The sequence below is a fragment of the Zasmidium cellare genome (genome assembly GCF_010093935.1).
Source record: "Zasmidium cellare ATCC 36951 unplaced genomic scaffold M409scaffold_2, whole genome shotgun sequence".
In the NCBI taxonomy this organism is placed as follows: domain Eukaryota; kingdom Fungi; phylum Ascomycota; class Dothideomycetes; order Mycosphaerellales; family Mycosphaerellaceae; genus Zasmidium; species Zasmidium cellare.
In genome coordinates this window covers 163,234-188,765 of record NW_022986946.1, presented here as the reverse complement: position 1 = coordinate 188,765, position 25,532 = coordinate 163,234, and the positions used below count along the sequence as shown (strand labels likewise).

General features: G+C 51.4%; 12 protein-coding genes across 12 annotated transcripts; 7 read left to right on the top strand and 5 right to left on the bottom strand.

Moving 5' to 3' along the window:
• Positions 1–1,194: 1,194 nt before the first annotated feature.
• M409DRAFT_49216 (uncharacterized protein) lies at positions 1,195–2,379 on the top strand (the record flags this gene model as incomplete). The annotated part of the gene is made up of 1 exon (XM_033811179.1): positions 1,195–2,379. One exon carries the CDS (start codon positions 1,195–1,197, stop codon positions 2,377–2,379), a length of 1,185 nt encoding a protein of 394 aa, XP_033673556.1.
• A 325-nt stretch (positions 2,380–2,704) lies between these two features.
• Positions 2,705–4,476, bottom strand: M409DRAFT_49215 (uncharacterized protein; the record flags this gene model as incomplete). Its single annotated transcript, XM_033811178.1, has 4 exons — positions 2,705–2,898; positions 3,050–4,195; positions 4,261–4,340; positions 4,397–4,476. 4 exons carry the CDS (start codon positions 4,474–4,476, stop codon positions 2,705–2,707), a joined length of 1,500 nt encoding a protein of 499 aa, XP_033673555.1.
• A 367-nt stretch (positions 4,477–4,843) lies between these two features.
• M409DRAFT_62416 (uncharacterized protein) lies at positions 4,844–6,491 on the top strand (the record flags this gene model as incomplete). Its single annotated transcript, XM_033815164.1, has 2 exons — positions 4,844–5,012; positions 5,086–6,491. 2 exons carry the CDS (start codon positions 4,844–4,846, stop codon positions 6,489–6,491), a joined length of 1,575 nt encoding a protein of 524 aa, XP_033673554.1.
• Positions 6,492–6,887: 396 nt separating this feature from the next.
• On the bottom strand, positions 6,888–7,412 carry M409DRAFT_16626 (uncharacterized protein; the record flags this gene model as incomplete). The annotated part of the gene is made up of 2 exons (XM_033803693.1): positions 6,888–7,264; positions 7,319–7,412. The coding sequence occupies 2 exons, from the start codon at positions 7,410–7,412 to the stop codon at positions 6,888–6,890; spliced, it is 471 nt and encodes a 156-aa protein (XP_033673553.1).
• A 429-nt stretch (positions 7,413–7,841) lies between these two features.
• Positions 7,842–9,230, bottom strand: M409DRAFT_35360 (uncharacterized protein; the record flags this gene model as incomplete). The annotated part of the gene is made up of 5 exons (XM_033810381.1): positions 7,842–8,103; positions 8,156–8,387; positions 8,440–8,624; positions 8,675–8,914; positions 8,974–9,230. The coding sequence occupies 5 exons, from the start codon at positions 9,228–9,230 to the stop codon at positions 7,842–7,844; spliced, it is 1,176 nt and encodes a 391-aa protein (XP_033673552.1).
• A 902-nt stretch (positions 9,231–10,132) lies between these two features.
• On the bottom strand, positions 10,133–10,909 carry M409DRAFT_16624 (uncharacterized protein; the record flags this gene model as incomplete). Its single annotated transcript, XM_033803692.1, has 1 exon — positions 10,133–10,909. The coding sequence occupies one exon, from the start codon at positions 10,907–10,909 to the stop codon at positions 10,133–10,135; it is 777 nt and encodes a 258-aa protein (XP_033673551.1).
• Positions 10,910–11,739: 830 nt separating this feature from the next.
• Positions 11,740–12,987, top strand: M409DRAFT_62414 (uncharacterized protein; the record flags this gene model as incomplete). Its single annotated transcript, XM_033815163.1, has 1 exon — positions 11,740–12,987. The coding sequence occupies one exon, from the start codon at positions 11,740–11,742 to the stop codon at positions 12,985–12,987; it is 1,248 nt and encodes a 415-aa protein (XP_033673550.1).
• Positions 12,988–13,844: 857 nt separating this feature from the next.
• M409DRAFT_16622 (uncharacterized protein) lies at positions 13,845–15,935 on the top strand (the record flags this gene model as incomplete). Its single annotated transcript, XM_033803691.1, has 5 exons — positions 13,845–14,255; positions 14,319–14,391; positions 14,447–14,621; positions 14,676–14,880; positions 14,955–15,935. 5 exons carry the CDS (start codon positions 13,845–13,847, stop codon positions 15,933–15,935), a joined length of 1,845 nt encoding a protein of 614 aa, XP_033673549.1.
• Positions 15,936–16,609: 674 nt separating this feature from the next.
• On the top strand, positions 16,610–18,815 carry M409DRAFT_16621 (uncharacterized protein; the record flags this gene model as incomplete). Its single annotated transcript, XM_033803690.1, has 2 exons — positions 16,610–17,151; positions 17,210–18,815. 2 exons carry the CDS (start codon positions 16,610–16,612, stop codon positions 18,813–18,815), a joined length of 2,148 nt encoding a protein of 715 aa, XP_033673548.1.
• A 442-nt stretch (positions 18,816–19,257) lies between these two features.
• M409DRAFT_62411 (uncharacterized protein) lies at positions 19,258–21,105 on the bottom strand (the record flags this gene model as incomplete). The annotated part of the gene is made up of 5 exons (XM_033815162.1): positions 19,258–19,571; positions 19,623–19,905; positions 19,963–20,134; positions 20,197–20,318; positions 20,386–21,105. 5 exons carry the CDS (start codon positions 21,103–21,105, stop codon positions 19,258–19,260), a joined length of 1,611 nt encoding a protein of 536 aa, XP_033673547.1.
• A 531-nt stretch (positions 21,106–21,636) lies between these two features.
• Positions 21,637–22,608, top strand: M409DRAFT_16619 (uncharacterized protein; the record flags this gene model as incomplete). Its single annotated transcript, XM_033803689.1, has 2 exons — positions 21,637–21,944; positions 22,008–22,608. 2 exons carry the CDS (start codon positions 21,637–21,639, stop codon positions 22,606–22,608), a joined length of 909 nt encoding a protein of 302 aa, XP_033673546.1.
• A 650-nt stretch (positions 22,609–23,258) lies between these two features.
• Positions 23,259–25,072, top strand: M409DRAFT_49205 (uncharacterized protein; the record flags this gene model as incomplete). The annotated part of the gene is made up of 6 exons (XM_033811177.1): positions 23,259–23,656; positions 23,720–23,978; positions 24,032–24,072; positions 24,124–24,389; positions 24,438–24,876; positions 24,928–25,072. 6 exons carry the CDS (start codon positions 23,259–23,261, stop codon positions 25,070–25,072), a joined length of 1,548 nt encoding a protein of 515 aa, XP_033673545.1.
• Positions 25,073–25,532: the final 460 nt, after the last annotated feature.

The window sequence follows — 25,532 nt, the reverse complement described above, 5'->3', positions numbered from 1 at the left end:
GCCTATGGTCAGCAACAAAGGTAGATGTTTTTGCCATTGAACACGGCGTTGCTACCAGGACTGCGTAGTTCATACCACGTATAATCGGATACTGCTGGACTTGTTGTTTGACCGATACGAGGGACGGATCGGGCGTTTGCCACTACTTCTGTACTGATACAGTAGTACTTTCATATCCCCCCGTGAACCATGTGCGCAGATCCTGGCAGATCGATCGTTGGTCCTGCTCAGAGACTGCAACCTGGAAGCCCGGGAGTTTGCTGATCACACGTGCGACCGGTCGGACAACGATGACTTACTAGTGCTCGGCCAAGATAGCGTCAAGCGGTGTCGCGAAGCTTCATCAGCCTTCATCAAGTGTTTCATTGTGCATAGGTCCGATGAGAACAGCACGATGCCGTATCCGGTGAACCTTGCGGCACTTTAGCCTTCGTCCTGCACGCCACTTCGACTTTCGGAGCAGGGCTGCGCGAATGCGATCGTGGGGATCAGGTTCCGCGAATTTTAGCGCACTCCTGCACTCTCAGGGCTTGAGCAAGCATATCCGGTCGACGATACCAAAGCGAATCTAGCTACTCATCCTGGCATAGCACCATGCTGTTGGTAACCCTCAGCGAGTCTGAGAGGTTAAACCAACCCCGACGAAGATCCACAGCATAATCAGCTTCCCAGGCCCCGGCGACGGTACGTACAGCTCTGCATAGACTATCGAGGCCTCTCAGCATTCGCAGCCCTTCAGCTCAGCCGCTGCTGAAGTCGTTCTGGGTCGTTGGTTCATTTAAGTGGCTCCATTTCTCGACGTCCCGCCTTCGTATCAGGTACAGGCCTTGCTTTGCCTCGCTGCAGGTCCATCCTGACGTTATACCTCGATTTCCATCGCAGGAAACAATACTCCAATTCTCCGTCCATTTCCCACGCGGTACAGGCCTCTACGATTGCGAACCTGGGTGATCAGCATAGATGGCAGCCTCGTCTTGTGAGGGGGAAACAAGTTCCAGTGGGCAGAAAATAAGGGAGTCTTGTGACGCTTGTAGCTCCCAGAAAATCCGGTTGGTGGTTTCTCGCCATGGTCCCCTCGCCGTTGAGCTTTACCTGGCAGCCTCATTCCGTCCGCTGACTTGTTGCTACAGTTGTAGTAAGGATCGGCCTGTTTGCAGCCGATGTCGAGCAAAGGGTGTGGAATGTGTGTACGGCATGTCCCGACGCACTGGTGCGAGAGATGCCTGGCTGCACAGTAGCTCACCCACTACGCCGACTCGAGAAATCTTCATGTTACCGTCGACGAACAACCCCAACTCCCTGGCGACAGTTCACGCTTTCGACCAAGGTCAACAATCGCAGGAGGAACAGTATTTTGACGCCTCCACACTCTCCGCTGGCAACACTTGGATGCTTGATTCGTCTTCAGCATCCTCTACAAGCCCTGACCTCGATCTCGCTGTATTCAGCAACCTGGGCAGCCCAGTTCAGGGTGGCGAGTACATCCAGAATGGTTCCAGTAGCTCTTCACTGGCCAGCCTTACCGTTTCTACAATTCCTACAGATGACCTTGACGAGGTGTTTGAGCTACCTCAAGAACCCCAACAGTCAATAGTAACTTCAGCTATTGGCTTGCCAGTTGGTGATCAAACAGTTCCCCTGTTACCGACAAATGCTGTTCTTCAGTCCAATCAGCCAGGACCAGGTACCGCCAACGGAACGATAATCTGCGTTACATCATCGGCCAACGATGGTGCAACGATGGACTGCATCGATGCGACCAAGCTGCTTGTTGCGGAACTTCAAGTATCATCGGACCGGCCTTGCGTGACAACGGCCAACGGCGTCGATGCAGGCGTGAGCACGGAAGGTCAGAGCCGTCCTCGTGACATCGACACGGTCATTTATGACAACCGAAGGGCTATCCGAGATCTTGACTGGATACTTGACTGCCCGTGCACTCGACGCCAGCAAGTGTTGCTTACTGTCTTCTTGGCCGCCCACCAGGCACTTTTGTGGTATGAAGCTGCACTACAATTGAACGGACGCGGGAAACAAGCTGCTCGTACCAGTGCGGCAGGCGTCCTCTTAGGCCGGGGCGGCGAAAGAATTGTCACGAGCCAAGTAAAGATTGGAAACTATTGCTTAGACGTCGATGCTCAGATGGCTGTGCATGCTCACGTGGTATTGAGCGAGCTCACGCGGCATTTCCAGCCACTGTTGAGCAAGATGCAACAAAGACGCCAGATAGCTACCGCAACCCCGAACATTGCAGCGGCTGCCGCTTTTACGGGGTCACCCCTTGAGAGCTGGGATGTCGCGGACTGCTATCTTAAGGCATTGGAGGACAAACTCATGATAGTCGCTGCCAGGGGCCATGCGCTGATGACTTATGCGTGATGCAACTCCCCACAGAAGCGATATGATTTCTGTATACGAGAGTGTTTGCATGGAATTATGATGAGAAATGAACGTTCGGCTTCGATAGATCAATAGAATTTGTTTTTATCTACGTTCAACTCTTCGCTTCTTCAAAGACGACCATTCCATCGGACTGCAGTAAGGCTGCTTCAAGGTTTCAAAAATCATGAATCTGATCACTCACAGTAGCCGAGCAGCCGAGCGAAGCCGTGAACACAATTGCACTACAAATCTCACTCGTCCTACAACCGTAACGAATGCGCCGTCGTAGACGAGGAAGTGCTCCCAGAGCACAGTCGTCGAGTCAATCACCACGTGTTGCATGGTCCGCGCCTCGAAGGATGCATGTCATGATGCCGGTGTGCACGTCTCGCCGATTCCCGAGCCGCCTTTTTCTCCAACCCACGATGGACTGCTCAACACTACTGCCCATTTCGTTGACCGGCTGACTTGTTGGTTTCTCCGACAGCTCCTTCGCTCCTTGGCTCGTGAGCTTGACTGGAGCTTCTTCAATTGGTCTCGGTGAAGGTTGCTGTTGGCTCCCGCTCCCAGAGCATCCCGTAATGTATCACACCATCCTTCTCCGAAACATGTCTCATCGCCGATGTCCTTGGTCCATCAATCTCTCAGCCCCGACCAATACACTGACGAGCTTCGTACACAACCTTCTGGAGTTGATCTCGCAGGAAGCATCTTTGCTGATCCACCGGTGGCACAGGTCGTGAGGATGGGGACGATGTCGTCCAGGACGCAAGTTCGCCAAGCGTCACATGAAATTGGGGTAGGCTTGCCAATAGCGGTTCGACTTGCAGACTCAGCTCGCTCAGAACGACTTTAGCTCTAACCGAACGCTGCACGCTGGCGTCAAGACTGTAGCTTCCCATAACGATGGGTTGTTCCGTGATACGAGTAGCCACCGAGGGCGTGCACCCAACGCCGAGGATGGCGCCGTACCAGGCCACAATCTTGCAGGCAACGAGATATGCAGCCAGCGTGACGCTCAGCTCACGAGAGCAGGGACAGTCGAGCACACGAGCAAGCAGGCGGACCGCGGAGCGGTTTTGTAGCAATACGGAGTCGACGCCGCGGTGGACATTAGTCTCCTCCCGGTGCTGTTGGCTCGATCCTGAGCATATCGCCGTAGTGCAGACTGAGTCTTGTACGTGGAGCTCGAGAGTGAGTTGCGACAGACTGGTGAGGCAACTCTGCTCTGCTGAATCACCGCATGAACCAGTCATGGCAGTCTCGTTTGATGGTCCATAAGACGACCCCGATTGAGGCTCCCCCAGGTTATCATTCGGGAAGACACAATCCTGTTGCTGCTGATGTCCTTGCGCCCTCTGAGTGGAGTTCTGTCCCGGAGGAACTGTCCCCGATTTCCCGATCGGCACTGATATCTCTTTCGTCGAAATGTCGTTCCAATCCAACATCGTGCTTGCTCCGGCTGGTGACATGCTGTGCATTGAGGTGCTCTGTTCAGCAAGGTCGGTTTGAAATCCTCCACTATCCGGGACCCAGAACTCATCGTTCAAGAAGAACTGTTGATCGAGATGCGCAAGGATTGACTCTGCTGACTCTGCGACACCGGTAGAGCTTCCTTCATGGTGCCCCATCATCGGTGTTAATTGTTGTTTCGGCTGATTTGGCGCGTTACTGGGGGAACGAGGAGGAGAGACCGCTATGTAACTGCTAGAGTTATCACTGCTACTCGTAACTGAAGAGTCAGTGGCTGTCATATTAGTAGTAGCAGCAGCAGCCGCAGCCGCAGCCGCTTGCGAAGCACGGGAAGGGCGTCCTGGACATCGGACAGTCAAACGTCAGCCTCGAATCCTGCTCGATAAATGCAGTTCGGCAACCTACCAGTCCGCATGGAAATGGAGTATGCACAGTCGAGTCCTTTGGAGACACATCGCGCACAGGCAGGCCTCTCCTTGGTACATCTGGTGACTGCCTGTTAGGTGTGGTTTTTGCCAAATCCCAAACCGATCAAAATTACCTGATCTTCTGTGAACTGCAACTGTTGCACGAATCGCGAATTTTGCCAGATCCAATGACCTCATTCGTTGTTCCCGTCATCTTCGCAGTTGTCAACAGTTTGACAATCTATGCGGAGCCGTAGCCGGCAACCAGGCCGGAATTTGGCCCTCTTTTTGAATGCAACACTGGTGTTTTGACAAAGGCTCCCATGTGAGAGCCGTATCGAGACTCGGCATCTGTTACGCCATCAAGTTGTGGTTGGGATAAGTATAAGGCTTATGCGAAGCCCGGTCTTGGCAAGGCTGACATTTGCACACCATATGGTCGGCGAATGCCTGCAGATCACGTGTCCATTTCCCGGCCTGTACATCGCCGACTGATGCTCGAAGTCTCCGATACAAGATGAAGTTCGAATGTGTGCTACCCATGCTGTATCCCAATTTGCTGTTCGCCCGTCCCAGCAACCATGCGCGGCTTCAACATCCAGCAGTTCCTTACCAGTCTCCCCAGAATTTCACCGTTCGTCGGGGGCAGCTCGCAGGATCACTTCCACGGCGCTAGTGGAAGCTCGTGGGAAGCTGTTGCCTCTTCATCGTCCTGCGTAAGTCCTGCCATTCCAAGGCTACGATCTGACAGTCAGCGCTGACCGATGATCCAAGTGTGAGGCCTTGAGCAAGACTCTCGGCAAGAACGCTGTGGTGTATCCAGTCGATACTGCATACTCCTCCTCGGTTGGCTCATACTTTAGCTTGAAAAATGTAGAGCTGCAGCCTAGCTGCGTGGCACTGCCGAGGTCTGCCGAAGATGTATCTGCCGCCATTCGAACGCTGTCGCTCGGGGCCCACGTGTGGAAGGATCAATGCCAATTTGGCATCCGCGGAGGCGGCCATACACCTTTCAAGGGTGCTGCCAGCCTTGATGGCGGCATTGTGCTGGATCTCATTCATATGCCATCGGCTGGTCTATCACCCGACCACGAAACGATCACTGTCTCTCCCAGCACGGCATGGGACACTGTATACGATACCCTTGCTCCCTACAACCGGAGCGCAGTGGGTACAAAGGTCTCAGGAGTCGGCGTAGGTGGCTCCGCTACTGCATGCGGAGTGTCCTACCTGTCGTTCCGCTACGGCTATATCTGCGATATGGTCGAGAATTTCGAAGTGGTGTTAGCCACAGGTGACATCGTGAACGCCAACGCCGAAAACAATCCGGATCTGTGGAAGGCTCTTCGCGGCGGTGGCAACAACCTCGGTGTTGTGACGGCCTTGACTTTGAAGACAGTGGAGCAGGGTCCTTTCTGGGGAGGTCAGACCTTTCATTCGTTTGACCTGCGGAAGAAAGTCTTCGCTGCCCACGTCGAGCTTGCCAACTCGTACCCCTATGATCAGTATGCTCATTTCATGAACACTTTGATTCTGAACAACAACACAAGATCTTGGGCCATGGCCAATTCGCTCCAGTACACAAAGAGCGACCCACCGGTCCCGGAGCCAAAGGTCTTCAAACCATTCCTGGACCTCCCTCAAACTCCTCTCATGCCTGGCATCCCACCAAACACTCTGCGTGTCGATGAAATGCCAAACTACGCACGCGAGTACGATGCATCAAAATTTGGTCCAAAGCGATGGAGTTTTGCCATGTACAGCTTTGCTCCTGATGCAGACTTCATGGAGGAATTTGTCCAGATGACGGACGAGGCCATGAAACCCTTCGTTGGTCTTCCCGGTTTCCTCCTCTCTCTCAACCTCCAAGCTGTTCCAACCGTCATGTCTGAGCGCCGGGGAGCTGTGGACTCCCTTGGACCCATCCAGACACAGGGTAACGTAATCCTAATTCATTGGGCACTTGCCGTTGACGAGGAGGCTTGGGAGCATGATAACGACATAACCAATGCCATGCAGGAGCTTTTCGCGGCCGCTGACAAAAAGGCCAAGAAGATGAATGTTTACCGCACCTATACGCAAGCTACGTATGCCGATTACTGGCAGAACCCGTTCGAGGCCCGGAGCAAGAGTACAGTCGAGGAATTGGTCAGGACCAGCAAGAAATACGACCCCCTGAGAGTCTTCCAGAAGCAGGTCCCTGGAGGCTTCAAGCTTCCCGAGCTCTAGATACCATACACTATCCGGCTTGATAGATATTGGTCGGCAGTTCGCCTTACAAGTGAGCGTGACATGGGTTCGTGAGTCTCTTGATTGAGTCCAGGTTGAATGGGCCAGTTTGTGGGCTGTAAAACGAGCATTGGGGAGGGTTTAGCATTTTGGGAATGAAGAGCGACATGATCAAATAAGCTTCTCTTGGTGCAGTTTCGCCGTCTTTGTTGACATTCAGCGGCGATGCAGAACAGTTCAACAGTCCGAGCGGCATTCGTAACTTGAGATCATGACCAGCTTCGATTACAATCACCCACAAATAAGTACCTTGCTACGCTTGTGAATACTCTAGTGATTCCTGTCTGACAACTTGTTTCAAGTACCGTTGTGGCACGTTCCATTTGAATGCCATCTCTACAACTTGTGAATACCATCAACACCCTCCTTGCCCTCATTGATAACTTCTCCCAACACGCGCTTCATGTTCGCCACAATCTTATCAGTCTGCATATCAATCATACTATCAGTGACATCGCTGATGTCTCTCTTAATAACCTCTCCCTCCTTCAGGGGTGCGTAGTACCAACACAACCCGGACTCCTCGTTTCCAGCAGACTCGCGAACTCGCAGCAGCTCTGGAAGTTGAAAGCCCTTGCCAAAGATGATATGCTTGGGTAGTTGCGAGAAGTTTGCAGAAGCGACATGATTCGAATCACGCGGTGGCTCGCCTCCTTCCAGGATTGTGGTCAGTTCCTGCTTGGCCTGTTCAACGTCGCTAGTGAAGTGGACGACTGCATGCTGTCAATCAGTCGAATCGCTGCAAGGCTTTTGGGGTACTGCTTTACCATCGTACTCGGGCAAAAGCTTTGGTACGACAAACTTGGCAAATCGTGCGGTGTTGCCAATTAGCACGACGGGTCTTGGTGTTGGCGGCGACATGTCGAAAGTTGATGGCGAAGAGAGTGGACTGAGTCAATTCGTCTTATGGATCTCTCTTTGCAAGCCCACTGCCGTCGACTGGTCTCGTTTTGAGACTAAGTACGCCCGGCGATTGTAGTCGGTGAACGCGAATACCGGTCGGCAAAGACAAGGCTCGCAGTCTCCGGGAGGCTCAGGCTCTGCGGGTGTAAGATCAAGAGCGAAAGTCCTGTGGCAGTGTGGTAGCAGCTCCAGAGCGTTGACAGAGTGATAGGCAATCAAAAAAAATACGATTCTATGCTGGTACGAACTATGTGCGTGCCAATCGAATGCATGCGCCTTGAAAGGTCTTCCCACTGTGTCAAAACGATCACCTTAATTTACAGTGAAGACATTTTACCATTTCGAGTAGCTTTCTATCATTCACGGAGCAATGGCTCACCCTCGCTCTTAAATACGCCCAATTGCTTTGGGATATTGTACCCATGAGGTCTTTGCCGCCGATTCTGTCATGATCGCAGCCTTGCCATTGACATGTGGATCTTCGCCAAACGCACTCTCCGGGTAGCATGGAGCAAAATTCGAGACGCTCTCTATACTAGCCATCTGCTCGGATGTGAGCTTGAGCTTGAGTGCTTGGACATTATCGAGTAGGTGATTGATGTTCCTTGTGCCGACGATAGGGAAGACGTATGGTTGCTTGTGGAAAAGCCTGAGAGTGTATCAGTCTTGTTACCCTCAATCCACTCTGGCGGTTGCCTTACCAAGCAAGTGCCACTGCTGTCACCGACTCTACACCGTGCTGCTTCGCTACATCTTCAAGCACATTAGACATTTTCAGTTCAGTCTCGGATATCTGCTTCCCAACAGCCTGGGCGTCGCCGCAATTCAGCTGCGTCTTGGTCCGGAGCTTTCCTCCTCCAACGGCATCATACGGTACCACGGCCATTCCGAATTGTCGGCACATGGGTAGAATCTCGCGCTCTAGGTCACGGGCTGCATCTCGTCAGTAACGCTTCAACAAACTAAGAAGTCGTGCCGGCCCCACCTAAAACGTTCCATTGACCCTGGTATATTGTGAACGGCGTCTTCCCGTGGTCAAGGGCGTAAGTATTACATGCACTCACTACCCACGCCGGCGTATTGCTAATACCGAGATATAGGACCTTGCCCTGCTCGACGAGGATATGGAGACTGTTCATCACCTCCTCGATTGTTGCTGTCCAATCCCACCTACCGTGCTGTCAGCTGAAAGCAAAACGACGAGAACAGATTTAACGTACCAATGGAGGTAGAGAATATCGATCCAATCCGTGCCCAGCTTCTGCAGGCTATCACGTACAGACAGATTCAGTGACCGCTTCCCATTACCAAGATAACTTATTCGTGCCCCGGGTTCATCTCTGTACTTGGTGTAAGGCGCAGAGTATTTCGTGGCGATGACCATCCGATCTCGGTTACCCCTGAGCTTCATCCACTCCCCAACCCACTTCTCTGATTGCTCATTCTGATATACATTCGCTCTGAAATTAGTCCGTCAGTCAGGTCGAGCGAGAGAGCCATATTGAAGACGTGGACTGACGTGTCTAGCCAATTACCTCCCGCCTCAACGTAAGCATCGAGAAGTTTGAAGATGTCTTGTTTCGTTGTGTGTCCAGCAATGGCAGCCCATGCGTCTCCAAAGTTCATGCCACCAAGTTGAATTGGACTCACGAGTACAGCGGCACGAGGTCCAAGGAGCCGATATTCCCCCAACGGCGTTGCTGGGTCTGGAGGAGGTCGAAGAAAAGGAGAGGAGGTGTTGACCGGGTGAGAACGCTCGGTGCCATTAGAAGCCATATCGACAGAGAAGCACTCTTAGGACGAAGTGCAGGACAGGCGAACAAACGCAGAAGGCGATGTGACGTCGGTCTAAGGCCTCGACTTCAAGTTTCCAAAAGTCTGACCCAGCGGCGAAGTCTTAGGCAAGGCTGTGGTAGTAGACAAATGAGTGCTTCGGGAACTCGGTGAACAATCGCCGTATCCATTCGCTATCTCACATACAAGCCGGTCGGATGTTGCGAAAGCCACTCTCCTAGTCGCTCAACGCCTGCTCTCAAATGTAGCAGCAAAGCCTGGCTTAGTGTTGGCTGCCTGTCTACTCTCACTTCCATGTCCCGCGATCTCAGTGTTTGGCGCAGTGAAGTAATCAACCGTGCCCGGCCACGCGATTGTTCCCCTGAATCACTGCTGTCGAGATCCGCTCGCGCCAGACGAATTGCAGTGGCCGAGAATGGGTGTTTCAGAAGCGTTTGCAAGTCCTCATCCGCACCGCAGGCTGAAGGGCCTTCGAATTGCAGCGTCATGCTCGTAGCCTAATTCCGTGTTAGCTGTATTTCTCATTGGACATTCCGAGCCATCGACCGAACCATTGAGCTGTACTGTAGGTCTGCGAAAGCCGTCAACAGGGAGTTTTTGGGTAGCATTTGGTGTTCACGAGTTGTCCAGGTACACATCCTGCACTACGACATATGTTACGATCGTCAGATGGTGTTCAAGATCATGGGCTTGCGTCCACCTTTATGTGCTTGCCGTAGTGCCGCGAACTTCTCGGTGAACAGACTGCCCCCTTGATGAACATTACACAGAGCAAGTCAGATCACATCGGTAATCGCAATGCAACATTTCCAACTTCCATGACCGAGGCTCCCACTTTCGACCCATCCATCGACATTTAGTGGGCAACAATGATGCTAAAACGCTCAAGTACGGAGAGTCCTATCGACTTTGAGCACAATGCCCCTGATGCTGTTCCTCAATGCACATCCTTCACTCTCCTCTGAAGTCGACGCACAGATTGTACGCTGGGGCAGTCTTTTGAGCAATGGTTTCACCTGGTCTTGCAGCTCGGACAGAATGACTCGAGCCAGTACTGCACTTTGGGCTTGCCGGCTCAAGTTATGGATGCTACTTGCGGCCGATGCAGTGGCAAAACAGGAGCTGTCTAGTGCGTCTTCATAGCAGGCAACGACCTTCGTCAATGTCATGTAACATGCCAAGATGATGTCTGGCAGACAAGCGCAGTTGCAGTCCAGAACGCTGTTCAAAAGCTTGATGATGGCTCGATTGCGAAGTAAAACTTGATCGATGCTTTCTGCTGGCTCATCTGACGACGCCTTTCCCCAGCTATCAGCGGGTTTTGGCTCCTTGATTTTTAGTGCGAGAGCTGCATCTAGCAGCTTCTGCAAGCAGGAGACATGTTTAGGAGCCTCCCTCGTGTCCGTGTCATCGGTCGCCAACATTTTGGCAACTGGCGCGACTTGCTGAGCACTAGTCTGACAATTAGGCTCTCCTTCATTTCGCTCTGGCATATGATCCTGGGTCGTCTCCGCTTTGATATCTTTCACCGGAGCAGGAGACAACAAGCAATCCGGCAGCACGAACGAGGAGAACGACGGCGGCGTAGTCCCGTAATCCCATGCCGTGGCATTCGGCCAGATATCCACGTAGCTTGACAGGTCATCGTCAATAAGGGACATGCTGTCTTGCTGGAGCTGAGGCGGTGATAGAGTGGAAATCGATCGGCTTTCTGCGGGGGCTGCACTTTTCGAAGAAGATGTCGCTACGAAATGGTTCCTTGAAAAGCTCGGTCTGTCATGCCTTGAACGAGCCGACTTCTGTTTCTTGGCTGCCTGAGTGCCATCATTGCCGGTTTGAGTCATATCTGTCGCAGCTTGGGATTTTTGGAGCAGTGAGAATGCTTCTTTGGCGTCATCCCTGCAGCTTGGTCTTTAAGCAGCCTTTAGATCTTGCGGAGCCTCGTCCGTATGGGTCATTCCAATCGCCGTAGCGGTCTTTCAGCCCATGTTCCTGGAACACGAGTCCGGCATGAAACTCCCCGGCCGCGTGGCGCCTGCCATTCTGGGCCTTTGCGTCGGTGATTGTAGAGGGGTAACGTACAGTCTGCTTGGTAGAACTGATTGAACTGTAAATTCTAGTCAGCATCAAATCGTCTCTCCCCCCAAGAGAGTAGTGGCAAGTTCCGGGCCCCTAAAGTTCTCCGTACCTTTGTTATGACCTAAGTTGATCTTGAAGTACGCCGTATACGGCGACACTTCGCCGGTTCCGCGGGTCCTCTACTTCACGCGTCTGCTCAACACAAATAACAACAGCTGATCCTGCGTTCATGATGTAACCATTTCGCAATGTTCCCTACAGCAGTCCGTAGCGAACATTCAGATGGACTATATTCAAGCCATGAGTCGCTCTCCTTTTTTTTCAGTCGTAACACAACCCTCAATTCTCAGAGGTAACCGATAATTTCGACAGGCTGCCACCAGTCATACTTCCAAGAGAACATTGTCCAGCCATGACGAACACTTCACGCCGTGCGTTGGTCATTGGAGGTGGACCTGCCGGAGCATGTACAGCTTTCTGGCTTGCCAAAGGCGGCTTCCAAGTCACCGTCGCCGAGCGTTCCACGAGCAAATTCGCATATGGACAAGGCATTGACCTCACTGGTCCTGCGATCCCGGTCATTAAGAAGATGGGACTGTATGAAAAGATCAGAGAGAATACCACTGGAGAGGGCGGCATGACTATGGTTGATGACAATGCAAATGACATTGCTGCAGTTGGGACCGCACCCGAAGACGCCAGTACTGCTTCATGGATCCAGGAGATTGAGATAATGCGAGGCAAATGTACTGAGCTATTTGCGGAGAGGGCACAGTCGTTACCGAATGTGACTTATCGCTATGGATGCACCCTTTCAGGGATTCGAGAGAGTGACAGCTCTGTCACTGCGGTCTTGAGTGACAGCGGTGAGCAAGAGGAGTTTGCTTTCGTAATCGGAGCCGACGGCCAGAATTCCCATGTCCGGTCGCTAATCTTCGACCCAGAAATCAACAAGGCTTGTCTCGACGCCAAGAACGTTTACACTGGCTATTTCTCGATGGCTGGGGACCCAGAGCACGATCTTCCCAACTCGCGTGTCCAAAACAGTACGGGAGGCAGAGCAATCTTTATCCGGCCTATCGACAGGGAAGGCAGCCGAGTCTCCTGCTACATCATTGCCGTAGGCGAGTACCCCGAGCTAGCAAAGCTCTCCGAATCTGGTAGTGCTACGGAACAGAAAGAAGAGCTCGCGAAGCTCTTTGAAGATTTTCCTGGTTTGGGCGAAAGGGCTCGGTGGGGCCTGCGAAGAGAGGCCGATGATTTCTACTTCACACGCATTGTTCAGGTTAAGCTTGACTCGTGGCACCGAGGACGCTGTGGTCTTGTTGGAGATGCCGGCTATGCTCCCAGTCCACTCACGGGTCAAGGTACTACACTGGCGACTCTAGGCGCCTATGTCATTGCCGGCGAACTGGCTTCGAATCTCGACAATCCATCAGCTGCATTTGCGCAATATGAGAAGAAGCTCCACGACTACGTACGAAGGGAGCAGAAAATCCCTTTCAGAGGCAAAGGGCCAGAGCTCCTCAATCCTCAGACTGGAATTGGAATAGCTTTGGAAAGAAGTGTGTTCAAGGCGATGGCGCAGTCCAAAATCTGGAAACTGATCGACATTGGGAAAGACGAAGACTTTCCACTTCCAGAGTACAACTTTGGTTGAGTATGAAGCACTTAGTGGGATCATGGAACACTCATGTAGCAGCGCGCCCACGCCACTGTCTCGAAAGCAAAGAAATTCGTAAAAGCGTTGGCAGTGCGGAACACGCTGCAATGGAGTAGTTCGACTTTGCGATATTTCTCATCTAGTGGGTGCCCACAACCTACATAGAGCGAAGCACAAGTCAATCAAGGTTTCAATTTGGGTGGAAAAAGACCTTTTGTACACACCTTCTGAATTCTCTTCAATCAAGTGGCGTCATAACCCATTTGTGCAGAGTATTTGCTTTGAGCGATAGGCGCCATCGGCAAGAGTGCTGAAGTTGCCGATGAACAAGCTTGGGACGACACGGAGTCAAGTCTCGACGAGGCTGAACCGGGCCGCTTTAGGCAGTTGCGTTAGCGGCGGACATTTTTGGCCGCATCGGCAACCGTTCGCCGCATGTCCGCCCTACCCAAGCTGATCCCGATCGAGAAAACTGATGAAGCGCTGTGATCTGGCAAGACGCAGCCAACGGTAAACGTGGGGCGTTTGTTCTGAGATGAATCCCACCATTCCGCGCAGCGGCAACTTTGTAGACGGGAGTCTCTGCCCTGATCGCATCGTTTTCAAATAGTCGAAGGGGTTCTGATGCCGTCTGCACACGGCGCTTGGGTCGTTACATCATTTCTGGACTTGAGTAGTCGTTGGTTGGCAGGATTCTCAATCTCCCTTTAAGATCTACTTGGGTTGGAGTAGGAGAGTACCCTAACCTTTCCATACAGCGTCTTGGCAGGCTTGACTTGTGCTCCGCCAGTACCGTATCCTCTGCTGTGCTCTTGAGGCTACCGGCTGGTCACCGCATCCCTACGCAAGCAACCATGCCTTCCACGAATTCACCTGAGACAACCACTTTCCGTCCCGAGACTACCATGGCAGCGGTCGATCAAACCAATGACGCCTCTGGAGGTGCCTCGAGCCAGCCAGATCTCGAAGCCGCTGAAGAGAAGGGAGATACAGACGATACCAGTGTCAACGACGGCAAAATAAACGGGCGGTCCAAGGGTCAAATCGCGGTCATCATGTTGGCCCTGTGCTTGGCAGTACTTCTAGCTGCCCTCGATGCCACGATCATTACGACAGCGCTTCCTACTATTAGTGAGCATTTCAACTCCTCTGCAGGATATGTCTGGATTGGATCAGCCTATCTGCTTGCGAACGCATCTGCCACTCCATCTTGGGCCAAGTTTTCTGACATATTTGGCCGCAAACCTATGCTCCTCTTCGCCAATGTAAGTTGCGTTGCCGTATGATTACTCGGGCTATCCAAAATCTAACGACAGCTTGGGTATTAGGTCATTTTCTTTGTGGGGTCACTCGTCGCTGGACTCGCCAACAGCATCGGAATGCTCATTGCGGCGCGTGCAGGTATGCCGCTGCATGATGTATAATCTTTCTGGTCTTAGCTGACATGGGATCGCAGTCCAGGGAATCGGAGCCGGAGGCTTGAGTGTTCTGGCTAGTATAGTTGTTGGCGACTTGATCCCCCTCCGCATACGTGGAGGCTTCTACGGCATCATTGGTGCTATGTGGGCTGTGGCGTTGTCAATCGGTCCTATCATCGGAGGAGCGCTGACTGAAAACGTGAGCTGGCGATGGTAAGTCACGGTGCAGCCTATCTGCCTTTTCCCTCACGCTAACAGTGTTTCGAGGTGCTTCTACATCAACTTGCCTGTCGACGGTCTAGCGTTCTTCATTCTCGTGTTTTTTCTCGATGTCAAAACCCCCCGTACTCCGATCCTGGAAGGCCTAAAGGCTATCGACTGGGTGGGAGCTCTCCTGGTAGTTGGAGCAACTCTGATGTTTCTGTTTGGATTGGAGTATGGTGGTCAGTCAGCACCATGGGACTCCGCCAAGGTATGAGTTGATGATACCCCTTGAGTTCCAAGACATGCATCTCGAGCAGGCTAACTCTCCTCTCATGTGTGCAGGTCATATGTTTGATTGTCTTTGGAGTTGTTACCTTTGCTATTTTCCTGATCTGGGACTGGAAGTTCGCCAAATTCCCGATTATGCCTACTCAACTCTTTGCCAGCACTACCAACTGCGCGACTCTGGGGGCAATTTTCTTCCACGGGATTGTGTTCATTGCAGGCACATACTATCTGCCCCTCTACTTTCAGACAGTTCGTGGAGCCAGCCCCATCATGTCTGGCGTCGACCTGCTTCCAACCGCTGTGAGCCTAGGTCTTAGCTCGGTTGCAACTGGCGCCTTCGTGGGTATTACTGGAAAATTTCTTCCTCCGATCTGGTTCGGATTCTTCTTCATGACCCTTGGATTTGGCCTCTATATCGACATCGACGCTACGAGCAATTGGGCCAAACTTATCCTATACCAGATCGTTGCATCTGTGGGTATCGGACCGCTATTCCAGGCACCCATTGTTGCCTTGCAGGCCCATATTCACCCCCGTGACATCGGCACTGGTACGGCTACACTAAGTTTCGTACGTGCCTTAGCAACTAGTATTGGAGTTGTGGTCGGAAATGTGGTCTACACAAACCAATTCGAGAAGAATCTGAAGGGACTATCTTCAAGCCTTTCTCCACAAGAATTGTCGTCTTTGACTTCTGGCGAAGCAAGTGATAGCACTGGGCTTATCAACTCGCTTCCACAACCAGCGAAGAGCGAAGTACAAGCGGCGTTTGCGGCCTCTTTGCAGCCTATGTGGATCATGTACTGTTGCTTTGCCGCGGCAGGGCTCATTGTCTCATTATTCATCAAGCCGAAGAAGTTGACCAGCGAACATGAGGAGACAAAGACGGGCCTTGAAGCCGAGCACGCTAATGCCGAAGCCAGAGCTGCTGAGAAGGCATCCAAAGGGCTGCGGAAAGACCAGAGAGAGGGATCCATGTCTGGAAGTCAACAGCAGGATGACGAGAAGAAAGATCAAGATGTTGAGTCTGCCTAGAGATAGAAGACTAAGCACGACTGCAAAAGGTGATAATAACATTGGATGGGAGGTGCTACCAGCTTCCTGAACACCTTGTGCATCTTTTGGGTGTTTGAACTTGACATTTTCACTCGAACTTGATGCGAAATGCCCCAGAGATACAGACCCTGAGCATTCGCAAACATGCAGCATGCTTACATCATTACGCCTTGTGTACAACGACGAGCAAGTAGCATTGTTAGTCCCTTGGCAAGAGGCGTGAACTCTTCCCCGAATTTGAATGGCCTTTGGCGTAGCAAACTGGCCCGAAAACTCAACTTACTAAAGCGCATCGATCATCATTGGACCTGTTCTGATACGACGGCCTTCAAAGAACCGCACAGGATGGATTTGCGGCTACTGCGCATTTGGAATAAGCTCGAGGCCAGAACATACGGCGAATGATGCCCGGGCTGCTGACCGGCGGCAGGAAAGGCCCCGATGTCGACTGTAGACGAAGTGGAATCGACAAATGCTGTTTTGCGAAGGTTATGGCGTGGACTTCTGACATGCCTTGACCTCGGTCACCGTTCTCTCGCCATAGTCATGTGCATGCCAATGCCGCTGAAGTCTTTTATAGATGCAGGGGCTGGAGTACCTGTTTTCGCCTGCCACGCTTTCTCTATTGCTTTCATCAGAACGGCTGAATGAAGATGCGGATCACAACTACTTTCCAGTTGGCATGCCTTTCGATTTCAAGCCAGGTCGCCGCAGAATGGATCATTGGTTTGGGGTCTAACTCAGGCGACCCAATCTGTGCACAGGCTTGTGCAAGGACACTGGCAGAGACTGCATTGGTATGCTCCTCGACTCAGCAGTTCGGCACCCTCGGCCGTCAAGACAGCGTCATTACCTCGCCGGATTGCTATGCGAACGACACATACTATCTGACCACACTTGCCTATTGCGTTCAGTCCAAGTGCGGTACGAGCATCAAGGCTTCCAAGATCGATACTTGGTGGGAAAGCGATGTCGTTTGCGATCCAGGTACAGGTACCACGACGAAGCCGATCCAGGCGACACCAAAATGGACTTATGCCGAATCCTTGAACCAGATCCAAGATCCGCCCACCAAAGTCATCATGCCTTATGGGACGCTCAACTACACCGCCCTTGTCGACGAGAGTACTTACCAGTATCAGTATGACTCTCAAGAAGGCATAGATCCACTTGTACAGAGACAGGCGCAATACGGGTGAGTAGACCACGTTCTGAATCCGACTTCGAGTCATTTATATCCTAACGGCTTGTAGTTTGGCTCTGCTAGTCACCTTCCTGGTCCTTCCAATCTTGCTTACTTGGCTTAATTGGATCCCAGGCGTGCACTCCATTATCGAACGTGTAAAGCCTTTTGTTGTCTACAGGCCTCTATTTGGCACCCGGCATATACAGCTCCACAAGTGGCTATACGGATACATACCTACAGTGGGACAATCTGTCTATATCTTCATCGTGTTCGCCTCGACCATCATTCTGATGTCGATATACGAGACTAAGCCTCTGGACGGGACTACAACACGGTACAACAACAATCTGGATCTGGTCACCCAACGAAGTGGCACATTTGGATACGCGATTCTTCCAGTTGTGGTCCTTTTCGCGGGCAGAAACAATGTGCTCCTCTACCTAACCAACTGGAGCCACACCACCTATATCATGATGCACCGATGGGTATCTCGTTTATGGTTTTTGCTGGCCATCGTCCACTCCATTTGTGCATGGGTGTGGGCAGTCAGAACTGGAATCTATTCCACTGAAGTCGTCGAAAAGTTTTGGATCTGGGGGATTGTCGCTACTTTGACAACTGTGCTCCTCATCGTTTTCAGCGGGACCAAGATCCGGCAGTGGTCATACAACTCTTTCTTAGTCTCGCACATCGTCTTGGCGGCCATCACCATCGTCGGCTGTTGGTATCACATCTGGCTCATCCCGTATGGAATTGGTCGCTACCACAACGAGTCACAAGATTGGCTCTACATAGCCATTGCCTTCTGGGGTTTCGATCGTGTAGTTCGACTTTTCCGCATCGTCTACAATGGCATGCGTCGAGCCGACGTTACAGAACTTGCCAACGACATTGTACGAATCGACATCAAGGGGGTGAGATGGGATCCTGAGCCAGGCAAGCATGTATACGTTCACTTCCCGACACTTCATCCATTGCGTCCTTGGGAGAACCATCCATTCTCGTGGACTCCCTCTGCGTTGTTGCAAGATTTTCCTAAGGGTCCGTCGCAGAGCGACCTCGAAAAAGCTCAAGGCAACGGCAACATAAAGGAGATTAGCGACGTATCAGGTGAAGACGGCTCAAACTCTAGCTCAGGTTTCGCCACACCAACAGACCAAAGAAGCGCATCGACCCCAATCATTGCAAACAAGACAAGCGCAGGGATTACGCTGTTCGTTCGCAAGTCGAAGGGCACAACGAGGCTATTCAAACATGGCCAGAATCTACTTACTCTCCTAGACGGTCCCTATCACAACAACTCTTACAAAGCCGCTCTACGGACCGACCGTCTACTACTCATTGGTGGCGGAATTGGTATTTCTGGTTTGGTACCTTGGGTGGGCTCTCATCCTAACACCAAACTCGCCTGGAGCGTACAGACGCCCGCTGAATCCCTGGTCCGCTCTCTCAGCAGCGTTCTCGAAGTTATACCGGAGAAAGACGTGAGGATCGGGACGAGACTCGATATCTTGGAGTTGTTGAAGGCTGAGGCTGCGGCAGGTTGGAGGAAAGTTGGGGTTGTTGTTTGTGGCCCTGGAGGACTGTGCGATGCTGCTCGTATGGCTGTTATTGAAGCTGGAAAGCACCAGAAGACCATCTTTGAGCTTGATGTTGATGCTTATTCTTGGTAGTCGCCGGTCTGGCGCACTAGAGGCTGGTGAGCTGCATTTGAAGCAACACAGTGTTTGGCGAAATTGGAAGCAGCTTCTGATCATTCCCTCGGCAAGCAGTGTTTCGTCTTGTCAACAAGCTGATCTTGACAGGAAATCCATCTGTACTTAAGTCAGGGGAGTCAGTCTCCGTAGTTACCTACGTGCTTTGTACAGCAAAATGGTTTCAGCACAATCGATGCTCATCTGTCCAGTCACTGGACCGAGAAACGTACAGTCAAGAATGACAATGCCATCAACAGGTGAGAGTTCACTTACTATACGGAATGCACTTCGAGGAGAAGTCTTACACGAAAAGTAGATAAACGATCGTCCGTGCTACGTCAAAAATCCAGCTTACCTCTACTCCGGCATGTCCTTTGGCATCGTTCGCTCAAGTTTATACTCATGGCTTCTTCTGTTTCTAAGTTCTAACATCGAACCCATCCCAGTCTTTCAAAGCCTCCTTGCAAGCCTCGTGCCAGGCGGGGATGCCGCCTAGGTACATCAAAAATTCACGCGGCTTTCCTGGAATGTTACTACCCATGTACCATGAGTTAGTCTGAGACAAAAGAGTAGCCTCAGCGATCTTGCTGCACGCTTCGCGCCACGCCTCTTCGGCTTCTGGCTTGGGCTCGATAGAGCGAAGCTTCTGCTCTCGCTGTGTAGAAAGGGTTTCTGCGATCCATTCGCTTTGGATCTCGATGAATGTAGGACCGTTGGTGAGTGATGTTGGGGCTATAGATGTCAGCCTTGAGGATCGTTGCTCGTCGCGAACTTGAGACTTACCCTGTGGTCCATATGCCACGAACATATTCGGGAACCCAGTGACGAGCATACCAAGATGCGTTCGTACGCCGTCTCTCCACTTATCGTTAAGGTCTATTCCGTCTCTGCCTTTTATGCCCATAGTGCGAAGCCCGCCAGTGACCGCATCGTAGCCAGTGCAGAACACAATGATGTCGAACTCACGAACCTGACCGTCCCTCGTGATAATACCTTTCTCAGTGAACTCTTCGATGGGCGAGTTCATGAGCTCAACGTTTGGTCTATCGCACATTTCGAAGTAATCCTAAATATAGATCAGTTTCTTCCCTCTGCCGTCGTGAGAACTACTTCAGGTGCTTACTTGTTCCAACGACGGTCTCTTGGTGAGGATCCAGTATGGAGGCTCTTTTGGAGCAAGTACATCTGCCTTAGCCGGGTCCGTGATTCTTGCTCGAGTCTTTTTGCGCCAGAAGTTGTACGCAGCCAGATTTGCTTCTTTCTCAAACACAGTGTCTGTAAAACCTCCCTGCGACCTGGGATACTTAGGATCTGGGAAAAGAAGGATCCAATTAACTTGAAAACAACTCTGACTTACCAGTTGAAACCTCCTCGCTTCCAGTTCTCTTCCCAAATCCTCTCCCGCTCTTCATCCGATACGTCGAATGTCTTCTTGCCAGTATTGGTCACAGCTAAACCAATCCGAGTATTGCGACAGGCCTTTTCAGGAAAATCGTTAGTCTGAGTGATTCAAACATTCGAGTCTCTTTGCAAGGAAGTCGGGTACCTTGAAAAGATGGGGAACATGAGACTTCGTATGGTAAATCTCCTCCTCGCTGATCTGCCGCTGTCTCATTGGCAACGCAAAGTTGGGAGTCTTCGAATATTGAACCACCCTCGACGACTTCTTTGCTGCCTCTTGCATGATTTGAACTCCTGTGCTCCCTGCGCCGATGATCGCAACACGCTTCCCGGTAAAATCCAATCCGGACTCTGGCCACTTTGAAGAGTGTAGCATGGAACCTTGGTACAGTTCTTTGCCTCTCAAGTCTGGAACATTCGTCTTGAAGGAGGTGCCCGTCGCAGGCACAAACCAGGTGCATCTATATTGCTGTTGCCCTTCCGCAGTGGAGATAAGCCAGGTCCCAGAATCTTCTTGCCACTGGGACCTAGTCACTTTGGTATTGTAGACAACATCAGGCGAGAGTCGCCAAACTTTGTCAACATGATTGAAATAGCCACGAAGTTCACGATACGAACAGAATCGCTCAGTCCACTGCCAGGTACTCCATATGGCTGGATCGGAGTATCCGTAGTACGGAAGTTCTGAGTCGACTCTGGCTCCGGGATAGCAACTCCAAGACCAGACACCACCAAGGCGAGAGTTGGCTTCGATCAGCACGGTGGCAAACCCCTGGTCTCGCAGCAATTTTAGCAAGTAGCATCCCGAGAAGCCGCCCCCTACTATTACGACGTCGTAATCGAGTACATTAGGAGCGGACGACATGGTTGATTGTATCAGATGGGATGTTCCATTCACTGACTGTGTAAGAAATGATTTTGGGTACTGGTTGGACCGAGAGCTCATCGAAGCTGCAAGGCTACCGGTAAATGATCGCCGAGGCTGACTGCGGCTCATCACTCCGTTAGCATTGACAGATCCAAGGAAGGAGCGTGTTTGATCACTGATCTCGGTATCAGTAAGTGTGATGAAGACCTTTGAGCTGAATAGGTTTCCTGATCATGTTGGTCTGAACTGAACGCTCATTGCGATTGGGAAATGCCCTGCGTTGCTTGACCTTCAGCTTCAACAAATTGTTACAGTGCGGGATCATGGACCGGCATACGTCAGGATTGCACGCCGAATCTGAAACCCGACATTGCCGCTCGGTGCTCGAAGCACGCCGACGCTTTCACTGTAGCAGTTTCGTGCCCAATTAAGAACCATGCTCCCTCATTCCTACCACAAAGTAGTCGTCATCTCTCCATTTGTTCTCTCGAACGGCTTAGCCCTTGTGATTGTCTTGGATTCTTCAGCATGGCTGCAGCAGTACTCCAGCCAGAGAAACCGTACGTCGATGCGGTTCTCAACTATCGACTCGACCCTACCATGGGTGGAACTGAAGTCATCTGGGGTGGAGTCTACGGGCAGCTGCGTCGAAAGTACCACCCGTTCCCCGTCAAGATCTATGACGAGCGTGGACACGAGGATCAATTCAAGATTGACGTGCAAGGCTTCCAGCTGGAGCATGCCCCAGCACCAGGGTTAGAGCTCAACGAAGATGGTGTAGTTCCACTGAGGGGCAGCGCCTACGACGAGGACTGTGTCAAGCTCTTGAAGAAAGTGTTAGTACACGAAATCTCCACTGTCTCCGTTCAGAAAAAATGTCGATGCTAATACTTGATAAGGACCGGCTGTTCTCGAGTCTTCGTTATCAGCAGCTTGACGCGCAGAAGAGGCTACGATGCCACAAAAGCGAGCGGCGAGGATGAGGATAAGCCGGACATGGAAATGACTCCTGGCAACGCTTCCGCTCGATTTGTACACGTCGATCAATCTTACTCTGGAGCTCGAAAGAGATTGTATCTTGACATGGGTGCTGAGGAGGCTAAAGTCATGGAGAAGACCAGGTGGTCCGTCATCAACATCTGGCGCCCGCTGGAGGTTGTCAACAACGAGCCTTTGGGGCTTTGCGACGCTCGAACGGTCTCAGAGGAACAACTCCACGATACCATCCACTTGGTTCCAGTGAAGTGGCCCATGACTCCTCCTGAGAACAAGATGTGGCAGGTTGGACCTCCTGAGAAGGAAGGCGAGCACAAATGGCATTTCTTCTCCAAGATGACCCCAGACGAATGCCTCGTGATGAAGATGTTTGACTCCAAGAAAGAGGGAGTCTGCAGGCGTCTTCCGCACTCTGCTTTCCCCACGCCTGAGGACTTCGGCCCGCCACGAAGGAGTGTTGAGACGAGGTGCTTCTGCTTCTGGGAGGACGAGTCTGCTGACTAGACACTGCATGGGTAACAAGGGCTGTTGGGAATGAAAGTGCCACTCTCGCATGATCACCAATATGTGTACTCAAAGAAATCTCGTAGAACCACTATGAAGTCACAAGAAGACCTACCGATTTCGTCTCATCTCATTGTAGTTGATCTCCACGATCAAGATAATGGTCTTGTTCGATAATGAGTTCTTGATGTGCAATGGTCACATCTTCAGCGATAGAGTCTGACAATAAAGAGCTAACATTCTTTTTGACGTTTAAGGTGTTCGACAATATGGCAGAACGTGTGCAGTTTGACTATCTGCCTTCTACCACAATACCAAGGCTCCGGCTTCATCAACGAGCCGATGCCCCCAAGTTGTGATTGGCTGGCTTGATGGCATGATTTCCTATTTTGTCGCTGCGAAGCCTTTCGGCATCGACGACCGTTTCCCGACTTTCAATTCCCGAACGGTTTGCGATGCATGATGTGGAAGACGAGCAGTACGGAGACTGTTCACCAAGACACTAGAATCGAGGCGAATGGTCGGAAAGAGTTTCAACAGTAACCACACTCACGTGTGTCTTGGGTGAAACAACGACCCTTCCGGCCACACTTTCACTTGTCCTTTCTATCAATTAATCTTCCCCTCCGTTTAGCACCTGCACAAACAGCATGGCATCCGAACAGTCCTACGGCACGCTCGACGGAGCCAAGAGTCCACTGATATCTTTCAGGTCTGGTTCTCAGTCGCCACCAGAGTCCTCGGACAGATCGCTCGATCCCGAAGAACTCGAGGAACAGGTCCTTGAGGTGATCAGAAGCAAGACATTCGTGGTAGACTGGTGCGACGAGGACGATAAAGGGGATCCAAAAAATCTGCCTTTGGTACGAAAATGGCTCATCACAGTGTCCTTGGCCCTTTATGCTCTCGTCACCACCTTTGCCTCGTCGTCCTTTGGAGCTGCTACACCTGTCATTGCCAAAGAATTTGATTTGCCTCCGAAGACGGTTGTGTTTGGTTGCACTTCACTCTTCATGGTTGGATTCGCGCTGGGACCAGCACTTTGGGGGTATGTTAATTCTGTTCCATTTCAAGCATCTGTAGTCTTTAGAACGCTGACGTTTTCACCCAGGCCGCTAAGTGAATGCTTCGGCAGACGCATGCCGATACTTATAGCCTTCTTCAACTTCACGCTCCTCCACATACCAGTCATTGATGCGAAAAGCCCCACGACGATCTTCTTTCTTCGCTTCTTGCAGGGTTTCTTTGGTGCGGCTCCATCTTCCATACTCTCCGGTACTTTAGCCGACATATGGACGCCTAAACAACGAGGCTTTGCCATGCCTGCCGTGGGGTCTTTCCTAACTATTGGGCCACTCCTTGGCCCTCTTGTGAGTTGTGTACAAGACGACACTTGGTTCATGAAGCTCATATTACCATGCAGATTGCGTCAGTCCTCGTCAACAGCCCGTTGGGTTGGAGATGGTATGCATCCGTCAAAGACACCAGGTTTCCGGGTCCGCTGATGTAGAACAGGATCGAGACAGTCACAGTCATTGCCTCAGTGGTCGTGATCATTGGCACCTTCCCTTTGCTATCGGAGACATACTCACCTCTGCTTCTCTCTCAGAGAGCCAAACGCCTTCGACACCTCACACAGAACTGGGCACTGAGGGCAACTTGGGATGAGAACGAAAGCACGCTAAGCGACTTCGCCGAAAGATATCTTCTACGACCGATTCGCATGCTTGTCCTCGAGCCGATACTTGCTCTCATCACATTGTACATTTCCGTTTGCTTTGGTGAGTCAATCAATGACATTATCTCTCGCACGTACTAACCGGGCAAAGGCCTACTGTACAACTTTTTCCTTGCCTACCCAACATCTTTCATGCAAGAACGAGGCTGGGATCAGACGTCGGCAAGCTTGCCCCTTATTGCTCTCCTTCTTGGGATTATTCTTGCTGGAGTGGTCATATCCGCGACGAACAACACCTGGCTGTCCCCAAATATTGCTGAGGGTCGGCCCCAGGAGACCCGACTTTTGCTGATGATGACTGGAGCTGTAGCTCTTCCTATTGGGATGTTCTGGTTTGCATGGACAAGCTCAGCCTCAATTAACCCTTGGCCGCAGATTATTGCTGGTGTACCGACGGGCTACGGAATTCACATCGTTAACATGCAAGGAATGAACTACATTGTCGACTGTTACGGGATATACGCGAATTCTGCAATCGCTGCCAACACTTTCCTCCGCTCGCTCTTTGCGGCTGGCTTTCCAATCTTAGCGTGAGTTTCGCCACTCCAGCATTTGGGACACCAAACGACTGACTGCTATAGCACTTCCATGTACGCCTCCATCGGAGTCAAATGGGGTACTAGCATTCTTGGGCTGTTAGCCGTTGTGCTGGCACCCGTTCCAGTGTTGTTCTACGTTTATGGCGAGAAGATAAGAGCACGGAGTCGATGGGTGCCACCGACATAGAGGACAGGTGAGCACGCTGAAGACGCAAAATTAGTTAGATTGCGAATCGTATGTATACGTAACGTAGCAGAACTTGCTTCAACGATCACAATATGATATTAGTATTGCCCTGAGATTACCCTAGTTCTGCTTTCCGTATGCTAACATCACAGTATAGTCAGACAGAGACCAATTCGGTCTCTCCATGGCGAGCTATTCCATCTCTCAAAGCCGGGGTTTGTGAGAATCATATGCTCAATTCTCACACCAGAACTTTGACCTCGCTGACATGTCATGTAAAGCTTTTCGAAATTAATAGATTCGATTTTGCTCGAGCGTTCTCCGAAACAAATGCTCATGCCATGCCATTGTAGTGGGGGTGAGTATAAGTATAATACTATTTCCGAGTCAACCCAACAAGCATCAACGATTTCTGGCTTGAAGAGGTGACAACTCATTCACACAAGGACCTTGTAGTCGC